Genomic DNA, 25,645 nt, shown 5'->3' on the forward strand with positions numbered 1-25,645 from the left:
AATGCTGTCACAATTCAGTCCGGCTGCAGCAGCCAATTGCTGTAGTCCATCCTGGACTTCCCATTATTTTATAATACAGGTTCATGTGTGACAGTAGATACTGTTGAAGGATCTCTGTTATTCGAGGAGTGCTAATAATTTGTCTATATATTTCTTCTGCATGTCCTAAATTTATCCTAGTTTTGGTGAGATGTTTTTTTTCTGATGATAAAGTTGTTTAATGTTATCTGATAACGATGATTTAGATATGAAACCTCAACCTAAGCATCTGTTTCTCTAGTACATACAATCACTCTTTCATTCGCTATGTGCCACTCTTTGGATTCAGTGCTGCTGGAAGGATTCTGTTGTTTATGGTGAAGATGACTGCATCATTCAATGGTCTCCATACCATATCTGTGGTGTTACAAGTACTCTGCTGCTGATTTTTTTTGCCATTCATTATACTGAGGTACACTTCGGAAAACGTGTATCCAAGAGATCATTGCTCACATAGTGTCCGTATTTTGAAATTTCATCCAGAATGTGCTTCAGAAGAGAAAAATAATGTTTCCCTACAGAACTCATAAAGGGTTCTTGGTCATCATATATGACTGCATTCTGTTCATCACTGTGGTATCTGAGCCTCAGTTTTAGCACGAGTTTCCTGTAGAATGAGTTGGTTGCCCTACCATTAAATACTCCTATTGAAATAACTTTGTGACAACTGCCATGTTAGGCAAGGCTCTGCATGTATGTACAAAATGGGCTAGACAGTGAGCATGTGGCACTCGAGAAAGGACTAGGATTGGCAGGCAAGTGGCTCCTACCACTCCATTAGGTGAAAATATCAGTTGCAGTATTTTAGTTTAATTGGATGTGTCTGCTGCTAAATCTTTTCTCTTACTTCTGTTGATGACCTTCAGTGTAACCAAAGCTGATGGGCACTGCCGGCCACTTTCCATGGATATCGTGATCTTTGGTGTACGAAATTCACTAAGCACATGCTGTTCAAGAAATTGCGTGTCAGGTGGTTTCCGAAAAACCTGACACCCAAGCACAAAGCAAAACACTATGGAACAGGTCTGGCATCTCTCCAGCGGTATCATTATGATGATGATGATGATGATGATGACGAGTTCCTCAACAGGAGTGTCACAGGCGATGAGACGTGGCTTTCTCACTTGAGCCTGGAAACAGAGCAGCAGTCAATGCATTGGCGTCACAGTGGATCTCCGGTCAAGACAAAATTTAAACAGACCATGTCGGTGCAGAAAGTAATGTGCATGATGTTGTGAGACAGGAATCGCACTCTGCTCGTTGACTTCCTATCCAGAGGTGAAACAGTGAACACGACTGTTTCTGTTAAACTGCAAAAACTGCAATGTGCCATTCAGAACAAGAGGTGTGGAATGCTTACTGCAGGTGTTGTGCTGCTCAGTGACAATGCTAGTTCCAGTGCGACTCGGCACACAGCCACTGTTTTACAGAAGTTCAGCTGAGAGCTGTTTGATCATCCAGCATACATCATGCCTCCAGACACGCTGGTCACATTCATAGGCGGCAGACTTCTACGGCACAGGATTACAAATGTTGATCCCACAATATGAAAAGTGTCTGTTCTTCTGGTGTCTGTATCAAAAAATAGCTCAAATGTTGTTGCCAATAAAGTTTTTATGTGACTGTGTTGCCTTTGTTTTAAAAAAATAGGGAAACTCACTTTCTGGATGCCCCTAGGACATGAAATACATTGGAGATTGTCTCGTATGAGGTTGGCAGCTAGGCACCACACGCCAGCCTATTGCTGCCTGCTATGTAGTGTGTGGAACTGTCTCGTGTTTCTCTTTTTTGTATGCTGCCAATAGAAGGTGAAGCTTGATGTGAAAACACTTACTGAAATGAAAATCCACTGGCACTTATCAGCTGATGGTGCTGGCAGGATACTTTCCAGTCTGCACTCCCTGGCGTCAGGAACTTTGTGATAGGTGTAAAACAGGTCTAAAAGCTAAATTCCTGTTACTTCTGAATGAGCAGCTGGACAAACTGAGATCAAATAGGAAATTTCCTTATCATTGGCTTCTTCTGTTTCTGCAGATATGCAACATTTGCCACCCACTGCTACATCACTTCTGATGACTGATCTCCCTTCAGATCCAGAATTGTTTCTTCTAAATACTCCTCAACCTGAATCGTACAGCACTTAGCGTAATTGAACAATTGTAGAAACATTGTTGTGGCTTTATTAATTTGTGACCATTGTTTATCTGTGTACCACATTTAATGAAGTACTATACTAGGTGGTTGTACTAAAAATAAACCTTTTATAGCAGAGTTTTTAATGTCATGAAAACACTTTCACCAGCTTAACTTTATTGCAATGTGTAGTCTAGCAGGAGAAGTTGCAAATCAGAAACTTGTCTCCTGCTTTGTCAAGTTAGCTGATACTAATTATTCCAAACAGTGGAAACTGACTGCACTCATTCTCTAGAATTTGTGCAGTTTGTTTTTGTTTTGGGATAGCTCTTGAGGAAAACCATAGGTGAACTATGTTTCATATTTATAGCGTTTTACATCTGTATATTGAGCAAGCAGTAAAGGAAACAAAAGAAAAGTTCAGAGTAGGTATTAAAATCCATGGAGAAGAAATAAAAACTTTAAGGTTCGCCGATAACATTGTAATTCTGTCAGAGACAACAAAGGACTTGGAAGAGCAGTTGAACAGAATGGATAGTGTCTTGAGAGGAGCATATAAGATGAACATCAACAAAAGCAAAACAAGGATAATGGAATGTAGTCGAGTTAAGTCGGGTGATGCTGAGGGAATTAGATTAGGAAATGAGACACTTATTTAGTAAAGGAGTTTTGCTATTTGGGGAGCAAAATAACTGATGATGGTCGAAGTAGAGAGGATATAAAATGTAGACTGGCAATGGCAAGGAAAGCGTTTCTGAAGAAGAGAAATTTGTTAACATCCAGTATTGATTTAAGTGTCAGGAAGTCATTTCTGAAAGTATTCGTATGGAGTGTAGCCATGTATGGAAGTGAAACATGGACGATAGATAGTTTGGACAAGAAGAGAATAGAAGCCTTCGAAATGTGGTGCTACAGAAGAATGCTGAAGATTAGATGGGTAGATCACATAAGTAATGAGGAGGTATTGAATAGGATTGGGGAGAAGTTTGTGGCACAACTTGACTAGGAGGAGGGATCGGTTGGTAGGACATGTTTTGAGGCATCAAGGGATCACAAATTTAGCATTGGAGGGCAGCGTGGAGGGTAAAAATCGCAGAGGGAGACAGAGATGAATACACTAAGCAGATTCAGAAGGATGTAGGTTGCAGTAGGTACTGGGAGATGATGAAGCTTGCACAGGATAGAGTAGCATGGAGAGCTGCATCAAACCAGTCTCAGGACTGAAGACCACAACAACAACAGCGTTTTACAGGTGCATTCAGGAATTCCTTTTCACTCTTAATTTTTTGAGCTTTAAATAACAATCCACCATAACATCCTCTTCAGAAGAGCTCACGATGCAACTGAAACTGAAATGTGATTTGTGCTGTGTTGTTGCATGTCGTATGGCGAGTCGCACCAATAAGCGACCCTTATTGCAACATGTCATATCATTTCAGTGTGAACCATGTCTAAGAGAAACAAGGAGGCATTTAGAATGGGAAGTAAAACTCGAGGAGGAAACAATAAAAACTTTGAGCTTTTCTGATGTCATTGTAATTCTGTCAGAGACAGTAAAGGACGTGGAAGATCAGTTGAAAGAAATGGATAATGTCTTGAAAAGAGGTTATAAGATGAATGTCAACAAAAGTAAAACAAGGTAATGGAATGTAATAGAAATGATGCAAAGGGAATAAGGTTGGGAAATGAGACACTAAAATTGTTTTCTATTTGGGCATTAAAATAACAGATGGCCTGGCCAAATAGGAAAGGTGAACAAGAAAAGCATTTCTGAAAAGGAGGAATTTAACATGTTGTAAGAATTTCAATGTTAGGGCATATTTTCTTGAATATAGCTCTGTACAAAATTGAAATGTGGACAATAAACAATTGAGGTAAAAAGAGAAAAGGACTGTGTGAAGTGTGGTGCTGTACAATAATCAGGTGCGAATGGATGTAGTGTGCAGTAGCTATTTAGAGGTGAAGAGATTTTACACAGGATTGACTAGCATTGAGAAATGACTCAGACTAAAATCAACAACATGGAAGATATTAATCCTGATCTGTGTTTCTGAACTCATTCAAGGTGTCATAAAGGAAGCACAGTCTAGGCCCACACCTGTGGCTTGCAGTTCTCAATTTCCATGTGTATTATGCATTTCTGCTGATGTAAAACTATTTATCCACACCCAGAACTTTAACTTCAGACTGAACTGCTAGGGTGGTTATTCTTCTAGAAAACCTGGAATTCTCAGGGAATTACATTTTACATGGAAGAATCAGGAACATGTCAAGGAATTCTGTGTTTTTAAAATGCTTAATATTCAAAGTATGTTAATCACATGAATATTATTCCACATAAATTATCAATATTTAAAACTACAGTCAAACTACCTTAGTCAAGAGGAAAGAAAAGCTATTATTGTGGGATGCCCACCCCTTTCTGCTCATTGTTAATTATCAGGAACTATGATGCCATCTTCTCCCCATAGTTACAACAATTGCACCTCCTGAGGTGCAGGCCCCTCCACTCTCTTGGACCTTCTCAAAGCCCTCATCCTGTATAGACTCAACGAAAGGAATATGGCTTATGGATCAGTGGCCCCATCACCATTGCAGCTACTGGACCACTGGAGGATCTGATTTGCGACTGGTGCCTTTGAAGTAAGCCCTGTAGACAGGGGTAGGCAGCTCATAAAGACCACCCAAAATAAATCCACAACAAATAAGTTATTGAGATGTGTTTTGCACTAAATTGTAGCGATCACTGTAGCCAAGTTTCTGATGACCATAAATAATTTTTAATGTTAATAGCTATCAAATTATGATACTGACATAATTTTGTATGGAACCTTATACCTTTTTCATGCATTTAGACCATGAGATAAGTTGACTTTGATCAAATAGTGCCAAGATAACATTTCAACAAAACATTGTCGTGCAAATCAGAGTAGTAGTCCCACAAAGTTCAGCGTTTCAACATCAAACAACTTGGATATGGTCAGTGGGCTTATTTTGAGTCTCATACCCAGTTGACCTTGAGCTATGAAGCAACTCAGGACAGACAAAAGAGAAAATTCAATGATATATGGGCTTAATGCAGAATGCACCCGTGGAATATGGCATGGCATGTTTTTTCTCCTGGTGTGCAAGCAGGCCTGGTCATTGCATGGTTTTTAGGAAATACTCCTCGGATGTCCTCTTCAAGTTGGGTAATTATAGTGCAGAATGGGTGTGATACCAAGCACATTGCTCACCCCCCACCCCCTCCTCCTCCCAGGACAGGTTCGTGCTTAGCTACCATGGGACCCCAGCCTTTGAAGCATTTTTCCCTCTTTCGTGCTGAATGTCTATCATCTCACTATTCTTTTTCCCCTCCCTTGGGGAACATGTCTGGGATGTTATTGGGAATGTTCTGTATTGTCTGTTCCTGATGTAAGAACAGTCTCACCTTACCTTTGCTTTCGCTCACTTGCCCTTTCTTTGTTTCCAATCTCTCGTTCCTTCACTTCACCTTTAGAGGTTCCTCTTTTTCTTCTTCCTCCCTGTGTGCTCTTGAAGGCCATTCCATGCATCTGACTCGTAACAGGTCACTGGGTAATGCATAATTCCCAGCCCCGGGTTGACAGGTAGGGTTCGCACGTACCCCCTTGTACAGACCAGGCCAAGGGAGGGGTGATTGCCTGAGCTGCAACCTTCCCAAATTGCTGTTTGGTCTCTGTCAGGTGTTCGGGAGGTGTGACCTGAGGTGTGAACAATCACATAAGGCAGGTGCGCCCCCTTGTGAAGGGAGCCCCCAGTTAAAATTAGCATGCCATCGGAGATGCTGGCAATCGTGGAGATTTTCTCACATTGAGTCAATCTTCCCAACCAACGTCTGCGAAACCTCAACATAATGAGGCTAGTGATTCAAAGGCCCTTCCCGCTGCACCACAGTTCCTCGTAGTCTCACGTACTGAAGACAATCAATCCTTCACTACGGTAAATCTGTGTATTATTCAGAAAGGTGTTGATGCAATTGCTGGCGCTGTGAAATCCTGCTCTCGTTTACAGAATGACACTTTGCTTTTGGAGACCACTTCTGATCCTCGAGCACAACAACTGATTGCTGCCTCGCTTCTCCATGGGCACCCTGTTTGTGTTGAGGCCCATAGAACTTTGAATTCTTCCCGTAGTGTAATTTACACCAGGCTATCCGACGGTCTAACCGAGGCCAAAATCCAATATTACCTCTCTGATCAGGGTGTCATTGCTGTCCATTAGAAAGGTAGATTCCACCTTAGTGCCCACCCGTACTCTTTCTCTCACCTTTGATAGAGAGATGCTGCCATCCAAGATCAAAGTAGGCTATGAAGTTATCACAGTCTGGCCGTACATTCTGAACCCAGTGTGCTGCTACCAGTGTCATCATTTTAACCACTCTAGACCGTCTTGTCGACACCCAGCCAAATGTGTAACCTGTTGTAGGAATGCACACGAAGGCAGTTGTCTGCCTCCTCCTCCCCGCTGTATCAACTGCAGTGGCGGCCATGCCACCTCCTCTCATGATTTTCCTGTGTATCTTGATGAGTAGGCTGTCAAAGAGATCCGGGTAACGGAAAAAGTGAAGTGCCATACCCAGTCACTCACAAGTTACTGGCTAGTCGCAAACCCTGTGTTCTCCCATCTGGCACCTGTAGTTCTGTTCTTGTTGCCCCTCGCTCCATGAAGGACACGGACACACAGACATGCGACCTCAAATTCAGCTCTGAGGTTGTGAAATCGCCCAGTGTCAAGGTAGCATCGCCATCCCCTCATCCAGCTGTGCAACAAACTGTCAAACTCTCACCTCAAGAGGCTAAGCCACCAGCTACACAACCGGTGGGTCGAAAAGGACAGAAAGAGTACTCCCGTGTAGACATCCTCCGTCCCTCCAGCCAAACAACACCTGAGTCTTCCTCTACCCGGAAAGGCTCAACCAAGTCCACCAAAGGCAAACGGTCTTCTCTTTCACCAAATCGAAGATCCTCTTCGACGGTGCCGCCATGTGGTACCTTAGCCCGCCTGGCTGCCATGTTGCCGGTACACACCACCAATCGTTTTTCAGCATTGGACTCCACAGGCTGACCGCACAAGCAATCCAATGCTTCTGTGGACCCCATGGAGCATGATCCTCGGACTCCCCTCCAATGGAACGTTTATGGCCTTCGGTCCCACAATGAGGATTTACGGCTGCTTTTAGCATCACAGCATCCCCTTGTACTCTGCCTTCAGGAAACGAAAGTGCATCCTCACAACCGCTTTGAGTTTTCACATTACTTACCGATCGGTTTTGAACTTCCCCCTGAGGTCGGCATTCCATCTCATGGGGCATCATGCTGCTCATACGGGATGACATTCATAGTCAACCCATCTCCCTGACTACCCATCTTCAAGATGTTGCCGTTTGCCTTTTCCTCCTTCCCCACCTGACTTTTTCCCTCTGTACCATTTACCTCCCTCCATCATTGATGTCACCAGGGCAGACTTACTTCAGCTGATTGGGCAGCTATCTCCCACATCTTTGCTACTCGGTGACTTTAATGTGCATCATCCCCTTTGGGTTTCTCCCAGGACCTGTCAGTGAGGTGCCCTCTTGGCTGACCTTCTTAACCAACTTAACCTCTTCTGCCTTAACACTGGAGCTCCCACTTTCCTTTCGGACTCCTCGCACAGCTATTCCAATTTGGACCTATCCTTCTGCACTACCCAGCTTGCCCCTCGTCTTGAGTGGTCTGTTCTTTCTGACACCTACTCGAGCGACCATTTCCCATGTGCTATCCATTTGCTGACTCCTACCTCATCCACGTGTACGCCCAAGTGGCAGCTTTCTAAGGCTGACTGGCAGCTTTACTCTTCCCTGGAGTCCGGATCCCTTTTTGTTGATGATATTGCCATCTGTTGCAGTTCTCTACGGACCTGTCTCATTGAGCGCGTCTTCAGCGATGTCTTGATCGTCTTTACTCCTGGATCATCGGCAATGGCTTTTGCTTTTCCACTAACAAAACTGTCTGTATGAATTTCTAGCAACACAAGTGGTTTCTCCCACCATCTTTTCTTGTTGGACCTGTTGCCCTTCCATTCATCAAAACTACAAAATTTCTGGGCATCATGCTTGATAGGAGACACTCTTGGCCCTCCCATGTGTCTTACCTGACAGCCCGCTGTACGCGGTTCCTCCATCTTCTACGTGTCCTCAATAGTACTTACTGGGGTGCCAATCGAACCAACCTCCTCCTGTTTGTACCAGTCCCTTGTCCATTCAAAACTCGACTATGGGTGCTTTGTTTATGCATCTGTACGCCCATCCTTCTTACGCCGTCTCAACACTGTCCACCGTCACGGAATCTCTTTGGCCACGGGCGTCTTTTACACTAGCCCGGTTGAGAATCTGTGTGCTAAAGCTGCTGAACTACCACTGTCCTACCGTCGTGACTTTCTCCTCAGTAGGGACACATGCCGTTTGTCTGCCATTCGTGACCATCCAGCCTATGCCTCCTTCGTTGATGCTTCCTTTGATCATCAGTATGGGGCACGTCCCTCTTCTGTTACCTTCTGGAGTCTGCTTTCGGCACTTTCTACGGTGGCTTAACTTCACATTACCTGCAACTTTTCTGGTGGGTGTGAACCCTTCACCACCTTGGCTTCATGAAATGGCCCATGTTAACCTTTGCCTTCATTCACTTCCTAAAGACAATACTCCAGCCTCAGTCTACCGCCTTCAGTTTCACGACCTTCACATGAAACTTTGCAATAGTACCTTTGTATATGCTGATGGCTCTCGGACTGACCGTGAGGCCATCGACCTTTCGGTCTGCAGCCCTGACCTTTTACCATCTGTCCACTGGCATGTGCATGACGACTTGTGCGGTAGTGACCACTTTCCAATCCTTCTATCACTGCCACAGTGTCACTCTTCTAGGCGCCTCCCCAGCTGGGCTTTGAATAAGGCTGATTGGAACTCGTTCGCCTCCATTGCCACTATTGAGCCTCTTTCTCATGATGCCATTGATGTGGTGGTTCGCACGGTCACCACGGGCATAGCTTCTGAAGCGGAATCTGCAATTTCCTGTTGTTAGGGGTCCCCTTGGCTGAGGACTGTGCCTTGGTGGTCACCAGAGGTTGCTGAGGCGATTTGGGATCGCAGGTGGGCCCTCCAATGGTCACTGGACCACCTCATTGCCTTTAAGTGGCTCCGTGCCCGAGCCCAACACCTTATTCGCCGACGGAAGCAGGAGTGCTGGGAAAAGTACCACCATTGGCGTCCGTACCTCTCCGTCACAGGTTTGGGCAAAGATTAGGCGACTCTATGGCTATCGGACTCCCGTCAGTGTATCTTGTCTTTCCCTGGGTGGAGCAGTCTGTACTGACTCTGATACGATTGCAGAACTCTTAGCCGAGCAGTATGCTCAGAGTTGCGCTTTTACGAATTACCCACGCTTTCCACTCCCTGAAACAGCAGTTGGAATGTCGAAGCCTTTTATTCCATATGCACCACCCCGAATCATACAATGCTCCATTCAGTGAGTGGGAATTCCAAAGTGCCCTAGTCGCCTGCCCTGATATGGCTCCCGGGCCGGATCGCATCAACTATCGGATGTTCAAACACCTCTCGGTAAACTGCCAGAAATGCTTCCTCAACCTTTTCAACTGTATCTGGGTTGAGGGTGAGTTCCCATCACAGTGGCGGGAAAGCATCGTCATCTCCATGTTGAAACCTGGAAAGAACCCACTGGAGGGGGACAGCTACCGCCCCATTAGCCTCACCAACGTTCCGAGTAAGTTGCTCGGAACACATGGTGAGCCGGAGGTTGAGTTGGCTCCTCGAGTCTCTGGGCCTTCTGGCTCCGTCCCATGGTGGGTTCCGTAAGGGCCGCTCTGCCACCGATAATCTGGTTTGCCTGGAGTCTGCCATTCATATGGCATTTGCTCACCGACAGCATCTGGTTGCCGACTTTATTGACATGTGGAAGGCATATGATATAACATGGTGACATCACATCCTCACCACGCTTCATGGGTGGGTCATAGGGGCCCGCTCCCGATTTTTCTTCAGAATTTTCTGTCCCTTCATTCCTTCCGCGTGCAAGTTGGTCCCTCCCATAGTTCTACCCTAGTCCATTAGAACGGGGTCCCACAAAGCTCTGTCTTGAGTGTCTGCCTCTTTTTACTTGTTATCAATGGTCTTGCTGCAACTGTGGGAACATCCGTATTGGCTTCTTCGTGTGCTGATGACTTTTGCCTGTACTATAGCTCCACTGGCATTGCGGTTGCTGAACGGCATCTGCAGGGCGCTATCAGCAAGGTGCGGTCTTGGGCCGTACAGTGGGGCTTCCAGTTTTTGGCCGCCAAGACTTGCATCATGCATTTCTGCCAGCGTCGCACTGTTCACCCTGAGCCACGGCTTTATCTTGATGGTGAACCTCTTGCTGTGGTGGTGGTGCATCGGTTTTTGGGATTGCTTTTTAATGCCTGGTTGACTTGGCTCCCTCATATTCGGCAGCTTAAACAAACGTGCTGGCGCCATCTTAACAGTCCTTGTTGCTTGTGTCAAACCAGCTGGAGTGTCGATCGGTCTACCCTTCAACGATTGTATCAGGCGTTGATTCAGTCCTGTCTTGATTATGGGAGCCTGGCTTACAGTTTGACATCGCCTTCCGCGTTGCGGTTGCTTGACCCCATACTTCAGTGCGCGCAACTGGAGCTTTCCGCACAAGCCCTGTAAACAGCGTACTTGTGGAGGCTGGTGTCCCTTCATTGCGAATCCGGTGCCAACACCTACTGGCAGTTTATGCTACACATGTTTGTAGTTTGCGCAGGCATCCAAATTACCGCCTCCTGTTCCCAAACTCAGTCGTCCATCATCCAGAACGATGGCCCCAGTCAGGGTGTAAAATCGCGGTTCATGTCCAGGCTCTTCTCTCTGGGCTTGAGTTTTTCCCTCTTCACCCCTTTTCCGGGCCCATATACGTATACGTGGTGTGTGCCTTGCCCATTCCTTCAGGTGGATTGGGCACGGCCTGAAGGACTCAGTCCCTCCTGAGACCCTCCACTGCCACTTTCTTTCCATTCTTGCTGTGTTTCACAGCTCTGATGTGGTCTGTACCGACAGTTCAGTGGTTGCTGGTCAAGTTGGTTATGCTATTACTCTTGGGGATCATTCTGAACAATGCCCATTGCTGGATGGCTCTGGTGTTTTCACTGCAGAGCTTGTCACCATCTCTCTCATCCTAAAGTACATCCGCTCCCGCTCAGGTGAGACCTTTGTTATCTGTAGTGACTTCCTGAGCGGTTTACGAGCCCTCGACCAGTGTTTTCCTCACTCTCGTCTGGTGATGGCTATCCAGGAGTCTATCCATATTCTTGCCTATTGCGGCCGCTCTGTGGTTTTTGTGTGGATCCCGGGTCATGTCGGCATCCTGGGTAATGAACATGTTGACACGCTGGCCGAACAGGCTTTCAGTGCTCCGGTCCTGGAGATTGGCCTTCCGGAATGTGATCTCCATTCGGTATTGTGGCAAAAAGTCCTTGGTGCTTGGGGTGCTGAATGGCGCACCCTGCCTTCCCCCCAACAAACTTTGGGTCATCAAGCAGACTACTGGTGTATGGCACTCCTCCTTGTGAGCCTCTTGCAAGGACTCCGTTGTTCTCTGCCGCCTGCGCGTTGGCCACACCTGGCTGATGCATGCTCATTTATTGCACCTCAAGAACGCACCTCCATGTCGCTGTGGATCGGCGTTGACAGTGGTCCACATTTTTTTGGCCTGTCCACTTTTAACTGCACTCAGGCAGACATTTGCACTGCCCGATACACTCCCTGCACTTTCAACAGATGACACTGCAGTGGCAACCATAGTTTTGAGTTTTATCTGAGCAGGGGGCTTTTATCGTTCAATGTGAGGGTTTGTCCCTTCTGTGTGCTACATCTGGCCTTTGGCCTACAGTTTTAGATTGGGGTTTTTAGTGTCTCTCTTGGTGATTGGCCTTTCCTTTTTTGTTTCCATGGTCTGCCAACCACTGTAAAACTCAGTGTGCTTTTAATTCCTTGTTTTCTGGTTTTCTTGTTCTGTGTCGTCCCTTGTTACCTCTGTTGATGTTTATATTCCTTGTGGGTTTTCATGGTTGTGGAAAAAGGGACCGATGGCCTTTGTAGTCTGGTCCCTTAAGCCCCCACAAACAAACCAACCAACTGTGAAGTCGGGTGTGCCTTCGTCATTGGCACCCATGTCTTTCGCTCTCAGCACATTGCTCAGTATTTACAGGCAAACTCATTGTCTTGTATCGGGCCACGGAGTACATCTGGCGATACAGCCTTTTCAATTGTGTCCTTTGCTCAGACTCACTTAGTGTCCTTCAAAGTCTATGTGTGCTGTACACCTCCCATCCCATAGTGCAGCAGGTCCAGGAAAACTGTCACTTGCTCACTCTTGGTGGAGCCAGTGTGGTGCTCCTGTGAGTTCCTGGTCATGTTGGTCTGCGAGGAAACGAGACGAGGGCACGTGTGCTGCTGCCAAGGCTTGGACAACCTCCTCTTGGCCCTCCCGTCGGGGGAGATCATTTTAACTAGGCTGCATATTGGGCACTGCCTTTTTAGCCAAGTGGCACTACCCCAGCACTTTTTACACATTGCACCCAAGTTTTAACTGCCCGCCACTTCCTGATGGAATGTCCATTTTGTAACTGTTTATGTTCCTGCTTGGGTTTGCCGTCTGATTTATTGGCCATTTTAGCAAATGACGCACGGACTGTCGACCGCGTTTTACTTTTTATCCACCAAAGCAATATGGCGAAGGCCATTTACTTTTTTGTTTTGGGCCTCCATTTTTGTATGGTGTATTTTATAGCCCTTTACCTGTTTTTAGCTGTCTTGCATTATGCCAGTAGGGACTGACTTATAGTCGATTTTTAACTCCTCTCTTTCTTCGTGTTCTATAGGTTTGACTTGGGCCCAGTTGTTTTTTGTGTCCTAAAGCAGAACAAAACCAAAACGAAACATTGCTACCACATAGATTGCTTTAAGTTCAGTGTGACGTCTTCCAGTAACTGCGGCAGTATATATGTTAGTAACTATAGCTGCTTAGGACGTTTTTAGTCCCATCAATAAAACAAGGAGCAATAATGAAATTACCCATGGTTTGTAAAAAAATAAAAGTTGATAAACAAAATTTTCCATAAAAATGATGATCACATCAATTTTTGTAAACAACATTCAGGTAACTGTAAGGCACAGTTTCCACTCTGAGGCGATATGAGTGCGATACTGTGCAGAAGCAGCCAGCAATGGTGGAGCCCATAGGAACAGTTGAAACTACTTCTCTGATTAATAGTCTGATGACAGAAATACGACCCCAGCACCTATCTGTCATGTCGCCCAGCACAGTACGAAGTGCTGGTCACACAAGCAACTTGGGTCGTACAATACATGGAGACGGGAAATTTCAAGTCATATTATGTGGCTCGAATAAAAACTGTTTTATGTATATGAAGCCAAGTTACATCTGTTTCTGTAGTTAATTTTGTCAGTTAAACTTTTACTTTTCATGTAAAAATTAAAAACCATTGTCTTGTTGGTACCATACGTTTTCCCCTATGAAGTCTTTCTTGTTTGGTTTTGAGAAAACTATTCTTAAAATAAAAGAATATAAAAAAATTGTGCCTCTTACAGTTCAAGATCACAGCTCGTTAATAAACTGGTTTTCGTTTGGTTGGTAGTTATGCGTCACACACGAGGCTCTTTGCCTCCTAGTATGTGAAGTGCGGAGCTGCCTCGTGTTCCTCATTTTTGTAAGCCTCCGATGCAAGTCGAAGCCCAAAATGAAAAAACTTATTGAAAGTAAAACATCCCAGGAATCATCAGCTGATGATACTGACTGGAATTTCTTTCAGTCTATGTTCCCTGATTTCAGAAAACTTTGACAGTTGTAAAAGAGATCTGAAACTTAATTTGAGTTACTTCTGAATGAGCAGCTGTGTGAAGCTGAGGACGGCATGTTATATATGTACTGAATTGAATGAAGTATCATACTAGGTGGTCTTACAAAATATTAACTTTTGGTGTGGTGGCATTTTTAACATTATTCCCTCTTTTTCACCAACTTACCTTATTGCAATGAGAAGCTCCTCAGCAAGAGAAATAGCAAGTCGAAAATTTATGTCCTCCCTTGTCAGAGTAGCTGATCCTATTTGCTCCAAAAAGTAGAAACTGTCTGAAGTCATTCTGCAGAATTGGAGGAATTGTTTTGTGTTGGAGAGACCTCACAAGAACCACAATCAAACATATTTTTTATATGTATAGCATTGTATAGTTACACCCAACACTTCCTTTTCTTGCCCAGTTTTTTGGGCTATAAATAATGATACTCCACAGTGTCCTCACAGAAGAGCCCAAGATAGTAACTGAGACAGAAACAGGATTTATGCTGTCTTGGTGCTCGTCATGTGGCGAGCTGTATCACATGTAGTGTCATCTCAGTGGGAACATAAGTGTCGCACCAGGAAGCATCATGTGGCCTTCATTGCAACATGTTGTATCTTCTCTGTGTGAACTGAATCTTAACATTGGATTCATTACCATGAAGATATTGATCTAGTGGAATGTGGAAATTTGTTGGAATGTACTGTTCGCAGAACATATGTGTGGCCTTAATAACCAATACATTTCATTTTGAACATGAAAACACGTTTGTACTGATTCAGAGAAGTCTAGTAACTTGCAATGTTTATTTCACAAGTTGCATTAATCTCAGGCAGTAAAAGTGTGCTTCTAGTAAGAAAATTACTTCATAAATTCATTAGGGAACGGAATTTTAAAATATTCTACATAGCTTATTGTGCAGTCTACAGTTGCCTGCTGGTGCCGTCAAAATAGCTCCAGACCTTAATGTTCGCAGATGAAACATTTGTTTGCACATTTCGTATTGCCATTTATTTTCTTCCATCTTTCTGCTTCTAATCTTCACAAAATTTAAAAATTCATTCCCACATAACGAAATTTAAATGGCTTCAGACCAGGTTGAACTCGTGGGTAAAATAATAATAATGAGAACAACTGAGGTACTGAAACTGAAATCCACTATTGGCGTACCTTGCCTGTGTTTATAACCTACCTTTGTAACATGTGATTGTTCTGGAAACAAAACCTTAGCTTTATAATCAAAGATGAATTTTAACAAAAAGCACACTTTAATGAACAGAAATATCAGGACAATTAAATTGTACTAGGGCTTGCAGAAAAGTAATGTCTCTGAATTTGTTGTTTGAAAACCCGTAAAGCTTTTTAAATAAAACAAACATTATTAACGTTCTACAAAATTTTTTATTAACATTCTATATCTTTATTCTTCATGTCTACATATTTGCAGACCTCCACCAATAGAGGCCTGAGAATTGTAGCATGCAAGATGGTGGTGTGTAATGTAACTGTGGTGGTGTCTGAGAAACAGTCTACTGTAATAGTTTTAGATTCAAAGAATTCGTCCACAGATAGAACACCCTCTCCTTCTGTCTGACAATGCCAGAACACTTAAAAGTGGTGCAACATCTCCAACAATCTGATGACTTCGGTTCACTGTCATTGATAATCCTCCGTATAATCCTGACTTTGTCACATCTAATTTTTATCTGTTCCAAAACTTGAAGAACACCTTCGAGGACTTCACTTTTGATATATATGAAGCAGTGCAAGCAGAGGTGAAGTTGTGGCTCCATCAATAGGTCCACAGTTGCGATATCAACAAACTGGTGTCTTGTTGGGAGTAGTGTGTTAATCGCCAGGATGTGTATGTACAGAAATATATATGTAAACTTGAAGAATTAAGATGTAGAATATTAATAACCTTTGTTTTAAAAAGCTTAAAGAGTTTTACTTAAAAATACAGATAATAGTTTTCAGCAAGCCCTCTTAATATCTCTCTCTCTCTCTCTCTCTCTCTCTCTCTCTCTCTCTCTCTCTCTCTCTCTCTCTCTCTCTCTCTCTCACTCACACACACACACACACACACACACAGACACACACACACACACACACAAAATCGTACCATAAATTGGCAACACTCACTATGTGAATGAAACCAAACAAACAGGCGTAAACACTGTGGCAGTGTAGAATGAAAAACAGTTAAGAAAGTCATTTGTAAATAGTGCACTGCAGGAAATACTGCAGGATGCCAAAAACTCCCAAGTGCAGATGTGAAATGAAGCCTGTAGACACCAACCACTGCTAGCAAGAAGGGAAGGAGCAGATTATGTAAAGAAACACCATAAGTAGCTTGCAGACCAACTTTATAAATAAAATGCTGTTTCTAACCTAAACCAGTCAAAAAATGTACAAACGTATGTATCCAATTTATAGAATAACCTACGGAAGACCCTTTATAAATAAAAGCGAAATGCGTCTGGTATAATTCTTATTAATTAGATTGCAGTCAGCTCAAGACGGATAACCTATAGTAACAGTGTTAACAGCTGCTTCGGAAGATGGCCACGCAAACAAACATATTACAAATTTTCATTGTCATCATTCAATTATATAGCTGATAGTAATCTGTATTCGCACCTGCAAATACATTTCATTTATTTCATAATGGCTGTAATCACCCCATTGCATGTTCCTTCAGACATGCATGCATGGACTCAGAATAGAAGACAGATATTTTGCTAGGTAATATGTTGGGGCTCCGGTACTACATAAAGTGGGCCAAAGTGGAACCCCCGTCCTTATGGATCTTAAGCAGCCCATAAAGTCGTGGTGGAACTGGCACTTGCACCTGCCGAGTCCTGCAGTAAATCCATCATCATGTTAAGTAAGATGTTGCAGGCCAAAGAACAGTAGTGTGTCAGCAGGTAAAATTACTATTTCTGTGTCTTCTCTTAAAAAATGGAGTGCTTTCCTTTCTTCAGTGTTGTTCTGCTTGGGTGCAGGCATCCTGGTTATGAGCCTGCAGGTCTCTCATCTTATTTCTTGAGCAGTCTCACTGTGTTGCCACATTTTTCCCCGCATCACACACGCAAAGACCATGCCCCGTTCCTCTGATAGGGGACACTGGATACTGCCCTGCTCTGATTCGTCCACAATGATGCTATAGTCCCACCCGTTGGCGCCTGTGCTTCTCTAGCGAGCCAACGTATATACTGGCAAGCCACTGCAGCAGCACGTTAGTAAGCACCTGATACTGAGAAGTAGCTGTCTCACTGAAATATTGTGCAGTTTATTATTCAACGCAACAACACCCATTAACATAAACTTGTACTGATATAGTTAAGAGCTTCAGTTGTTTTATTTTGTTCCAACAACCAGTGAAAGTAATTCACATGTTTACTTCACAGACAGGAATGTCTTGTTGACAAATGTCGGTTGCTTACTGGAAACCATAGCAGCATTACAGAGTTTTTCACTATACCCAACACACTCAGGGATTGGGTGTGTTCTGTCACCACACACACACACACACACACACACACACACACACACACAAAAACCAAAAAAAACTTAAGATAAATAATTATCACTATATTGCCATTGAACTTCTTCTTCTTCTTCTTCTTGGCCTCCTACTCCCCGGCATTGGTTGTTTCACTAGTTGCACTTGAGGATGATAATTAACCTATCCATATTTAACTGAAATACTCACAGTGGAAGCCCAGCATGGAATAGCAACATTATTGTTGAACAGAAATACTGTATTGTTGTCTGACAATTTGTGGGTTCTTTGGCAGTGAAACATGCAGGAATGATTGATAAACAATGTGGAAGACAGTGTTAAAGTTTCTGGCGGTGTAAAACTGGAGCAAATTTCAATAGTATAACGGTGAATGTTAACGAAGAATGTTCTGATTTCTCAAAGACTGATTGTGCTGTGCTCATAGGGGGTGCTAATAACTTCTGTAGGAACAAAGCTAGTGCCTTGATTAAGAAGCTACTAAAATTGCTGCGGCTCCTGCATTTCACTAGTGTCATCGTAACAACATTGCCACTAAGGTATGACTTACCAGACTGATCATGCATTAACAATGAAATTAGACTTACTAATATGAAGCTGAGAAGCTTCAGTGCCAAGTTGGTGAATGTTAAGGTGACAGACATTAGTAATTATGAAAGAAACTGTTTCACATGAACCATGGAATGTATCTCAACAAATATGGTAAAAGGAGGCCAGCTTCTAACATACACGATGCTCTTGAAGATATCTCTCTGGTCAACAAAAGTAGAAATAAGTCATTTATTGTGCTGGGTGTGCCTTCACAGGGAAACTAACGGAGTGGACCAATTCCCATGGAATTTGGTCCACGAGAAACAAAATAACAGAATGCAATTTAGAATTAGACTCATGCAGATGATCAGTTAAATGATTCTGTGTTGGATTTAGTTCATAATAGTTCCATAATGCATTTTAATATAGGGGGTCTGTCAGTAGGAATACCAACAAATTGAATGAACTAGAAGTATTTCTGGGGAACCCAAGTTCTGTAAAAGTTATTTGCTTAAACAAACGCTGGCTTAAAAGTGAAAATATAAGCTTGATAAACTCACTTTCCGGTTACAATTCATCAGTGAGTTTTTGTAGAAAAATGGTTTTTGGAAGGTTGTGCATTCAAGTAGAAGAATCACCAAGCTTTTAAGTCAGGCAGACTTTTAATTGCTTGAACAATGAACTATTATTTGAAAGCTGGTGCATTGAACTTTTGGAAGGCATTGTTTAATTATTAGCATATATCGTATCCCTGACTATTCAGCTACATGTGCGTTTCAAGACAAATTTGAAACATTGCTGTGTAGGTTGATTTGAAACTTTGCTGTGTAGGTTGCAGGTAGAAAATTTATGTAAAAAGGTCATAATTTGTGCTGACTTCAACATGAGTGTAAGAGCTGATGATGGATTTGCCATTTCTCTGAAGGAAGTGTTATTTACAAATGGCTTAACATTAAACTTTAGCAAGTACAGGTATAGATAATGTAGTGAGTAGTATCGACTATGGTACTACAGAGAAGTTCATCTTAGAATTAGGGATATCTGAATATTCAGCCCTTTTTATGTCAGTGACAAATTTAGATAAAACTGTAACAGTGAAATGGAGTCAGAAATGCCAGCCAACAAAATGTGAATACACTTGTCTCTAGACTAAATGGAACTTCCCAGTTGTTCAGCAAGCACTACTCAGTACACACAAACTACTATGCTTTTGTATCAGAATGCATGAGTGTTTTCAATGAATGTTCCCCTTCATAACAGCACATGACAAAAACTGTAAAAAAAACTCGGGATAACTGAAGGCAATCAGGATCTCCAGTGTTAGAAAGAGGAAACTGCACATGGAAGCAAAGAACAACCATGATGCAGAGTTTGTCAGCTATGTAAGCAAATACAAAAGAATATTTGACAAAGTAGTTCAACAGGCAAAGGCAAATGACAAACAGTAAACACACATTAGATGCCACAAATAAACCAAAAATGGTATGGCAGATTGTCAAGACTAAAATAGGTGAACCCTAAATTAGAAATAGATGGGGAAATGTTTACAAACTCCAGACATACATGTGAAGAATTCAATAGGATTTTATAAATTCTAACAAAATTATTTTGGCCAAGATAGACACGAAGCCCACGCCTACTACAGTGGTACAAGTTCATATGCCAACTAGCTCTGCAGATGATGAAGAAATTGATGAAATGTATGATGAGATAAAACAAATTATTCAGGTAGTGAAGGGAGACAAAAATTTAATAGTCATGGGTGACTGGAATTCGAGAGTAGGAAAAGAGAGAGAAGGAAACATAGTAGGTGAATATGGATTGGGAGAGAGAAATGAAAGAGGAAGCCATCTGGTAGAATTTTGCACAGAGCATAACTTAATCATAGCTAACACATGGTTCAAGAATCATAAAAGAAAGTTGTACACATGGAAGAATGCTGGAGATACTAGAAGATAGAGATTTAGGAACCCGGTATTAAATTGTAAGACATTTCCAGGGGCAGATTTGGACTCTGACCACAATCTATTGGTTATGAACTGTAGATTAAAACTGAAGAAACTGCAAAAAGATGGGAATTTAAGGAGATATTACCTGGATAAACTGACTAAACCAGAGGTTGCACATCGTTTAAGGGAGAGCATAAGGGAATAACAATTGTCACGAATGGGGGAAAGAAATACAGTAGAAGAAGAATGGGTAGCTCTGAGGGATGAAGTAGTGAAGGCAGCAGAGGATCAAGTAGGTAAAAAGACGAGGGCTAGTAGAAATCCTTGGGTATCAGAAGATATATTGAATTTAATTGATTAAAGGAGAAAATATAAAAATGCAGTAAATGAAGCAGGCAAAAAGAAATACAAACGTCTCAAAAATGATATCTACAGGAAGTGCAAAATGGCTAAGCAGGGATGGCTAGAGGACAAATGTAAGGATGTAGAGGCTTACCTCATTAGGGGTAAGATAGATACTGCCTACATGAAAATTAGAGAGACCTTTGGAGAAAAGAGAACCACTTGTATGAATAGCAAGAGCTCAGATGGAAACCCAGTTCTAAGCAAAGAAGGGAAAGCAGAAAGGTGGAAGGAGTATATAGAGGGTCTATACAAGGGTGATGTACTTGAGGACAATATTATGGAACTGGAAGAAGATGTAGATGAAGATGAAGTGGGAGATACGATACTGTGTGAAGAGTTTGACAGAGCACTGAAAGACCTAAGTCGAAACAAGGCCCCGGGAGTAGACAACATTCCATTGGAACTACCGATGGCCTTGGGAGAGCCAGTCCTGACAAGACTCTACCATCTGGTGAGCAAGATGTATGAGACAGGCGAAATACCCTCAGACTTCAAGAAGAATATAATAATTCCAATCCCAAAGATAGCAGATGTTGACAGATGTGAAAATTACCAAACTATCAGTTTAATAAGTCACAGCTGCAAAATACTAACATGAATTATTTACAGACGAATGGAAAAACTGGTAGAAGCCGACCTCGGGGAAGATCAGTTTGGATTCCGTAGAAATACTGGAACACGTGAGGCAATACTGACCTTACGACTTATCTTGGAAGAAAGATTTCTAGCATTTGTAGACTTAGAAAAAGCTTTTGGCAATGTTGACTGGAATACTCTTTCAAATTCTGAAGGTGGCAGGGGTAAAATACAGGGAGTGAGAGGCTATTTACAATTTGTACAGAAACCAGATGGCAGTTGAGAGTCGAGGGGCATGAAAGGGAAGCAGTGGTTGGGAAGGGAGCGAGACAGGGTTGTAGTCTCTCCCCGATGTTATTTAATCTGTATATTGAGCAAGCAGTAAAGGAAACAAAAGAAAAATTCGGAGTAGTAATTAAAATCCATGGAGAAGAAATAAAAACTTTGAGGTTCGCCGATGACATTGTAATTCTGTCAGAGACAGCAAAGGACTTGGAAGAGCAGTTGAACAGAATGGATAGTGTCTTGAAAGGAGGATATAAGATGAACATCAACAAAAGCAAAATGAGGATAATGGAATGTAGTTGAATTTAGCCGGGTGATGCTGAGGGAACTGAATTAGGAAATGAGACACTTAAAGTAGTAAAGGAGTTCTGCTATTTGGGGAGCAAAATAACTGATGATGGTCATAGTAGAGAGGATATAAAATGTAGACTGGCAATGGCAAGGAAAGCGTTTCTGAAGAAGAGAAATTTGTTAATGAGTATAGATGTAAGTGTCAGGAAGTCGTTTCTGAAATTATTTGTATGGAGCGTAGCCATATATGGAAGTGAAACATGGACGATAACTAGTCTGGACAAGAAAAGAATAGAAGCTTTCGAAATGTGGTGCTACAGATGAATGCTGAAGATTAGACAGGTAGATCACATAAGTAATGAGGAGCTATTGAATAGAATTGGGGAGAAGAGGAGTTTGTGGCACAACTTGACAAGAAGGGACCGGTTGGTAGGGCATGTTCTATAGCACTGGAGGGCAGCGTGCAGGGTAAAAATCGTAGAGGGAGACAAAGAGATGAATACACTAAGCAGATTCAGAAGGATGTAGGTTGCAGTGGGTACTGGGAGATGAAGAAGCTTGCACAGGATAGAGTAGCATGGAGAGCTGCATCAAACCAGTCTCAGGACTGAAGACCATAACAACAATAACAACAACAAAATTGATAATCTCCCTCCTCCACAGGTAAGTCCCAATATAATGTAACACAGATTAGGAGTATTCAAATTTACTTCCCATTATGAAGTGGCTAACATCCCTAAAAAATCTAAAGTCTGTGGGCTGGGAGGAAATTCGGACAAAAATAATAAAGGCAAGATGTGATAATGTTGCACCCCAACTCTGTCACATAATAACTCAATCATCTGATGAGGGCTGCTATTCCGGACAGGCTGAAGTATGTGGAAATTCAACCTATCCACAAAAAGAACAGACAAGGGGAGATAGGAGATATTCACCCAGTATCATTACTACAATTTTTTTCTAAAATATTTGATCAAATAGTGTGTAACCAATTAGAAGAATACAACAAAAAATATAACATTATTCTCAATAATCAGTATGAATTTAGGAAGGGCTGAAGCACTGAGTATGCTATTAATGAACTAATCACTAAAATTAAGCAAATGCCTCAATAACAAGGAGTGTCCAGTATCTTCTGTGACCCCAGTAAGGCATTTGTAATGGTAAACCATAAGCAGCTGCTCCTCAAATTAGCTTCTTATGGCTTCCATGAAATTTTTTTTAAGTTGGTTCACATATTATCTCAAAAATAGGAAGCATAGGGTAGTTACTCAATAGAAGGGTGAGAAATCTTGCTCTAGTTGGAAGGAAATACAAGCAGGTGTACCCCAGGGGTCCATACTAGGCCCATTACTATTTCTGTATTATATAAATGACATACCAGGTAAGGTAACTTCAGATGTAATTCTGTATGCAGATGATTCAACAGCAGTAGTCTGCTGTAAAAACACTGAAGAATTATCACTGAAAACGAAATAAACTCTTCAAGAACTAGAAAATTGAATAAATAACAATGCTATGAAACTAAACCTAACAAAGACACAAACTGTCACTTCAGGACCAAACAAACTTAACACAGTTGAGTTATGAAAGCAGAGAACTGATCACTGCAGACTCTGTTAAATTTCTTAGTGACCATAAACAAAAACTTGTTATGGACTGATGAAGTGGATTGCCTACTGAAGTAGTTAAGTAGTTCTGTTTATGCAATGAGGGTTCTAAATAAAGTAACTGACTTTACTGTTGTGTAAATTGTGTATTGTGTCTATTTTATATCAGTTGTAAGATACAGCATAATTTTTTGGGGTGTTGAAAAAGGAATTAGCCTTAAAGTGTTCAAGCAACAGGAAAAAAATTATCAGAGCTATGACTGGAACAAACGGTAGACGATCATGCAAACCTTTATTTGCAGGCCTTGACTTACTGATAATCCTATCTATGTTTGTATTTGAAACACTTCTCTTGAGCTAAAAAAACACATACACATTTAACGAAATTTGTTCACACCTGCTTATGAAACAAGGCACAAACAAGATTACATGGCTTTGAAGCTTAGCAATAAAATTTGTTCAAAATTCTAGGACTGCAAGCTAGAAACGTGCAAACATTGAAAACTGTTCAAAAAGCAAATGTTACTCCAATGGGGACGATTTTATAAACGAGGAAGACAAGTAAGAGATAAAACATTTGCTTTGTTTGCCTACATTATGTTCTATGTGTATGCTTACATTCTCTTTTAATGGAGGTATATGTTTTTTTTATGGTGGGTCCATACTTGTATTGTATTGTGTAAACTGTGTATCTAAATATCTAGATGTATACACATATACTCCTTTCATGGAAGTATGTGCACTTATTAAGTATGTCCATAGTCAATAAATTTGAGATACAAACATGAAAAATACTCAAAAAGAAAGATTTTAAGCCACCAAGGAAAATTTTAAGAAACGGTAAGAAATCTAACGTGTATTTATCATTTTATGTTGTAATGTGTGTCCGGGAGCATCCATGTGCTTCCTTTTAGCGCATCTTGGTTTGAGGTATACTTAGGTAGGCGTAGAATTATCCATTGACAAGTCACCAATGTTTCAATCATATGATTGTACATAAAATGTCATGTGACAATAAAGATTCCATTCTGTTCATTCCCACATTGACAGGTGGTGGCTTTACAATTAAAAAACTATTCACAGTAAATATGGTTAACATCAGAGACCTGCAACTTGCGTTAAATTTTATTCATCATAATAACTGCAAATAAGTCCAAAAAGCATCCCCCCAAGTCAATCGTCAGTCGTGGAAATGCTTAATTTTAAAGTCTTCGTGTAACTGGCCTCAAGTAAGCCTAAATCCCCATTGCTGCATCAAAACAGTCACTTGCTAAATGTTGGAACACTTGTACTGAAAAATTTTCATTGTTGCCTAAAACTGCACAGATTGCTCCAGTAACAGACCATTGCGAAAGAACATGAGAAGACCATAGCAAAAAGCCCACAGCATGGTTGTGCCAGCTATTAAACGCATCCCCATTCCTCTTCAATCTTAACCATCTTTCTCCCTTTTTTTTGATAAAAATCTCTTTTTGATGTTAAATTTCTCATTGAAATATGCTCAAATGCTTACCAGAGCAATCTTATTGAAATGTGTTCTCAAATTGGGGGGGGGGGGGGGGGGTGTGTTCACATTTGCAAATGGGAAAAAAAGGGCGCAACAATACAAAGAGATAATAAAAAAATTCTGAAGTAAGATTTTATTTTGCAGATGAACTTTTTGAAGTGGATGACCCTTGCTACCCAGAGCCACTCATTGATGATGTCCCTTTGGCAGACTTGGAGTGGTGAAGTCTTTTAAAAACCTTAATATTAAATTGAATTAGTAGCTTTTAGTAATCCCAAAAAAAATAAATAAATAAAATTTAAAAAAAAATCTTAAACATGTGTAAATTTGTAAACAGTTGACAGATGAACTATAATGTAGTGCATGTACAGTGTTTTTTAATTATGTAAGCTGTTTGTGATAATAAAGTATTTACAATTAGGCCTACAGGTTGTGAACTTACCTTTTGTCCCACTTAATCTATATAAATAAAAGTGTAAGTGTTAGATTGTTCAAGAACATGTATCTCGGAAAGTTCTTGACCAATTGCCTTGCAATTTTGACAAGTAATTGCTTTCTGATACGGGCATGTTAGGTACCTATTTCTTTTATTTATTTATATATAGACACACACACACACACACACACACACACACACACACACACACACACACACACTCACTTACTTTACGGGGTATAACGTGAAACCTATGCCCAGGGTTAATGGGCAAAGACCTTAATGGCAGCCTTCAAAACGGTAGAGATGGTGGAGGAGGCAACCCATCTTCCCTGGGGGCAATTAGAAGAGGACACCACTGCCTTGTGGAGAAGAGAGATCTTCAAAGGCTAATCCTCATCTGTATCAGGCCTAGTAAGTCTGTATATACTGCTTCCAAATCTAAACCA

The 25,645-nt window shown here is 41.8% G+C and overlaps 1 protein-coding gene across 1 annotated transcript in view; it reads left to right on the forward strand.

Moving 5' to 3' along the window:
* Positions 1–25,180, forward strand: part of LOC124777308 — a 37,170-nt gene extending 11,990 nt beyond the window's left edge. The window contains exon 4 of the mRNA XM_047252663.1: positions 24,905–25,180. Within this exon, the coding sequence (XP_047108619.1) occupies positions 24,905–24,984 (80 nt within the window). The 3' untranslated portion in view covers positions 24,985–25,180. The remainder of the gene's footprint in view (positions 1–24,904) is intronic.
* The last annotated feature ends 465 nt before the right edge of the window (positions 25,181–25,645 follow it).

The sequence above is a fragment of the Schistocerca piceifrons genome, chromosome 2, assembly GCF_021461385.2.
Source record: "Schistocerca piceifrons isolate TAMUIC-IGC-003096 chromosome 2, iqSchPice1.1, whole genome shotgun sequence".
NCBI lineage: Eukaryota > Metazoa > Arthropoda > Insecta > Orthoptera > Acrididae > Schistocerca > Schistocerca piceifrons.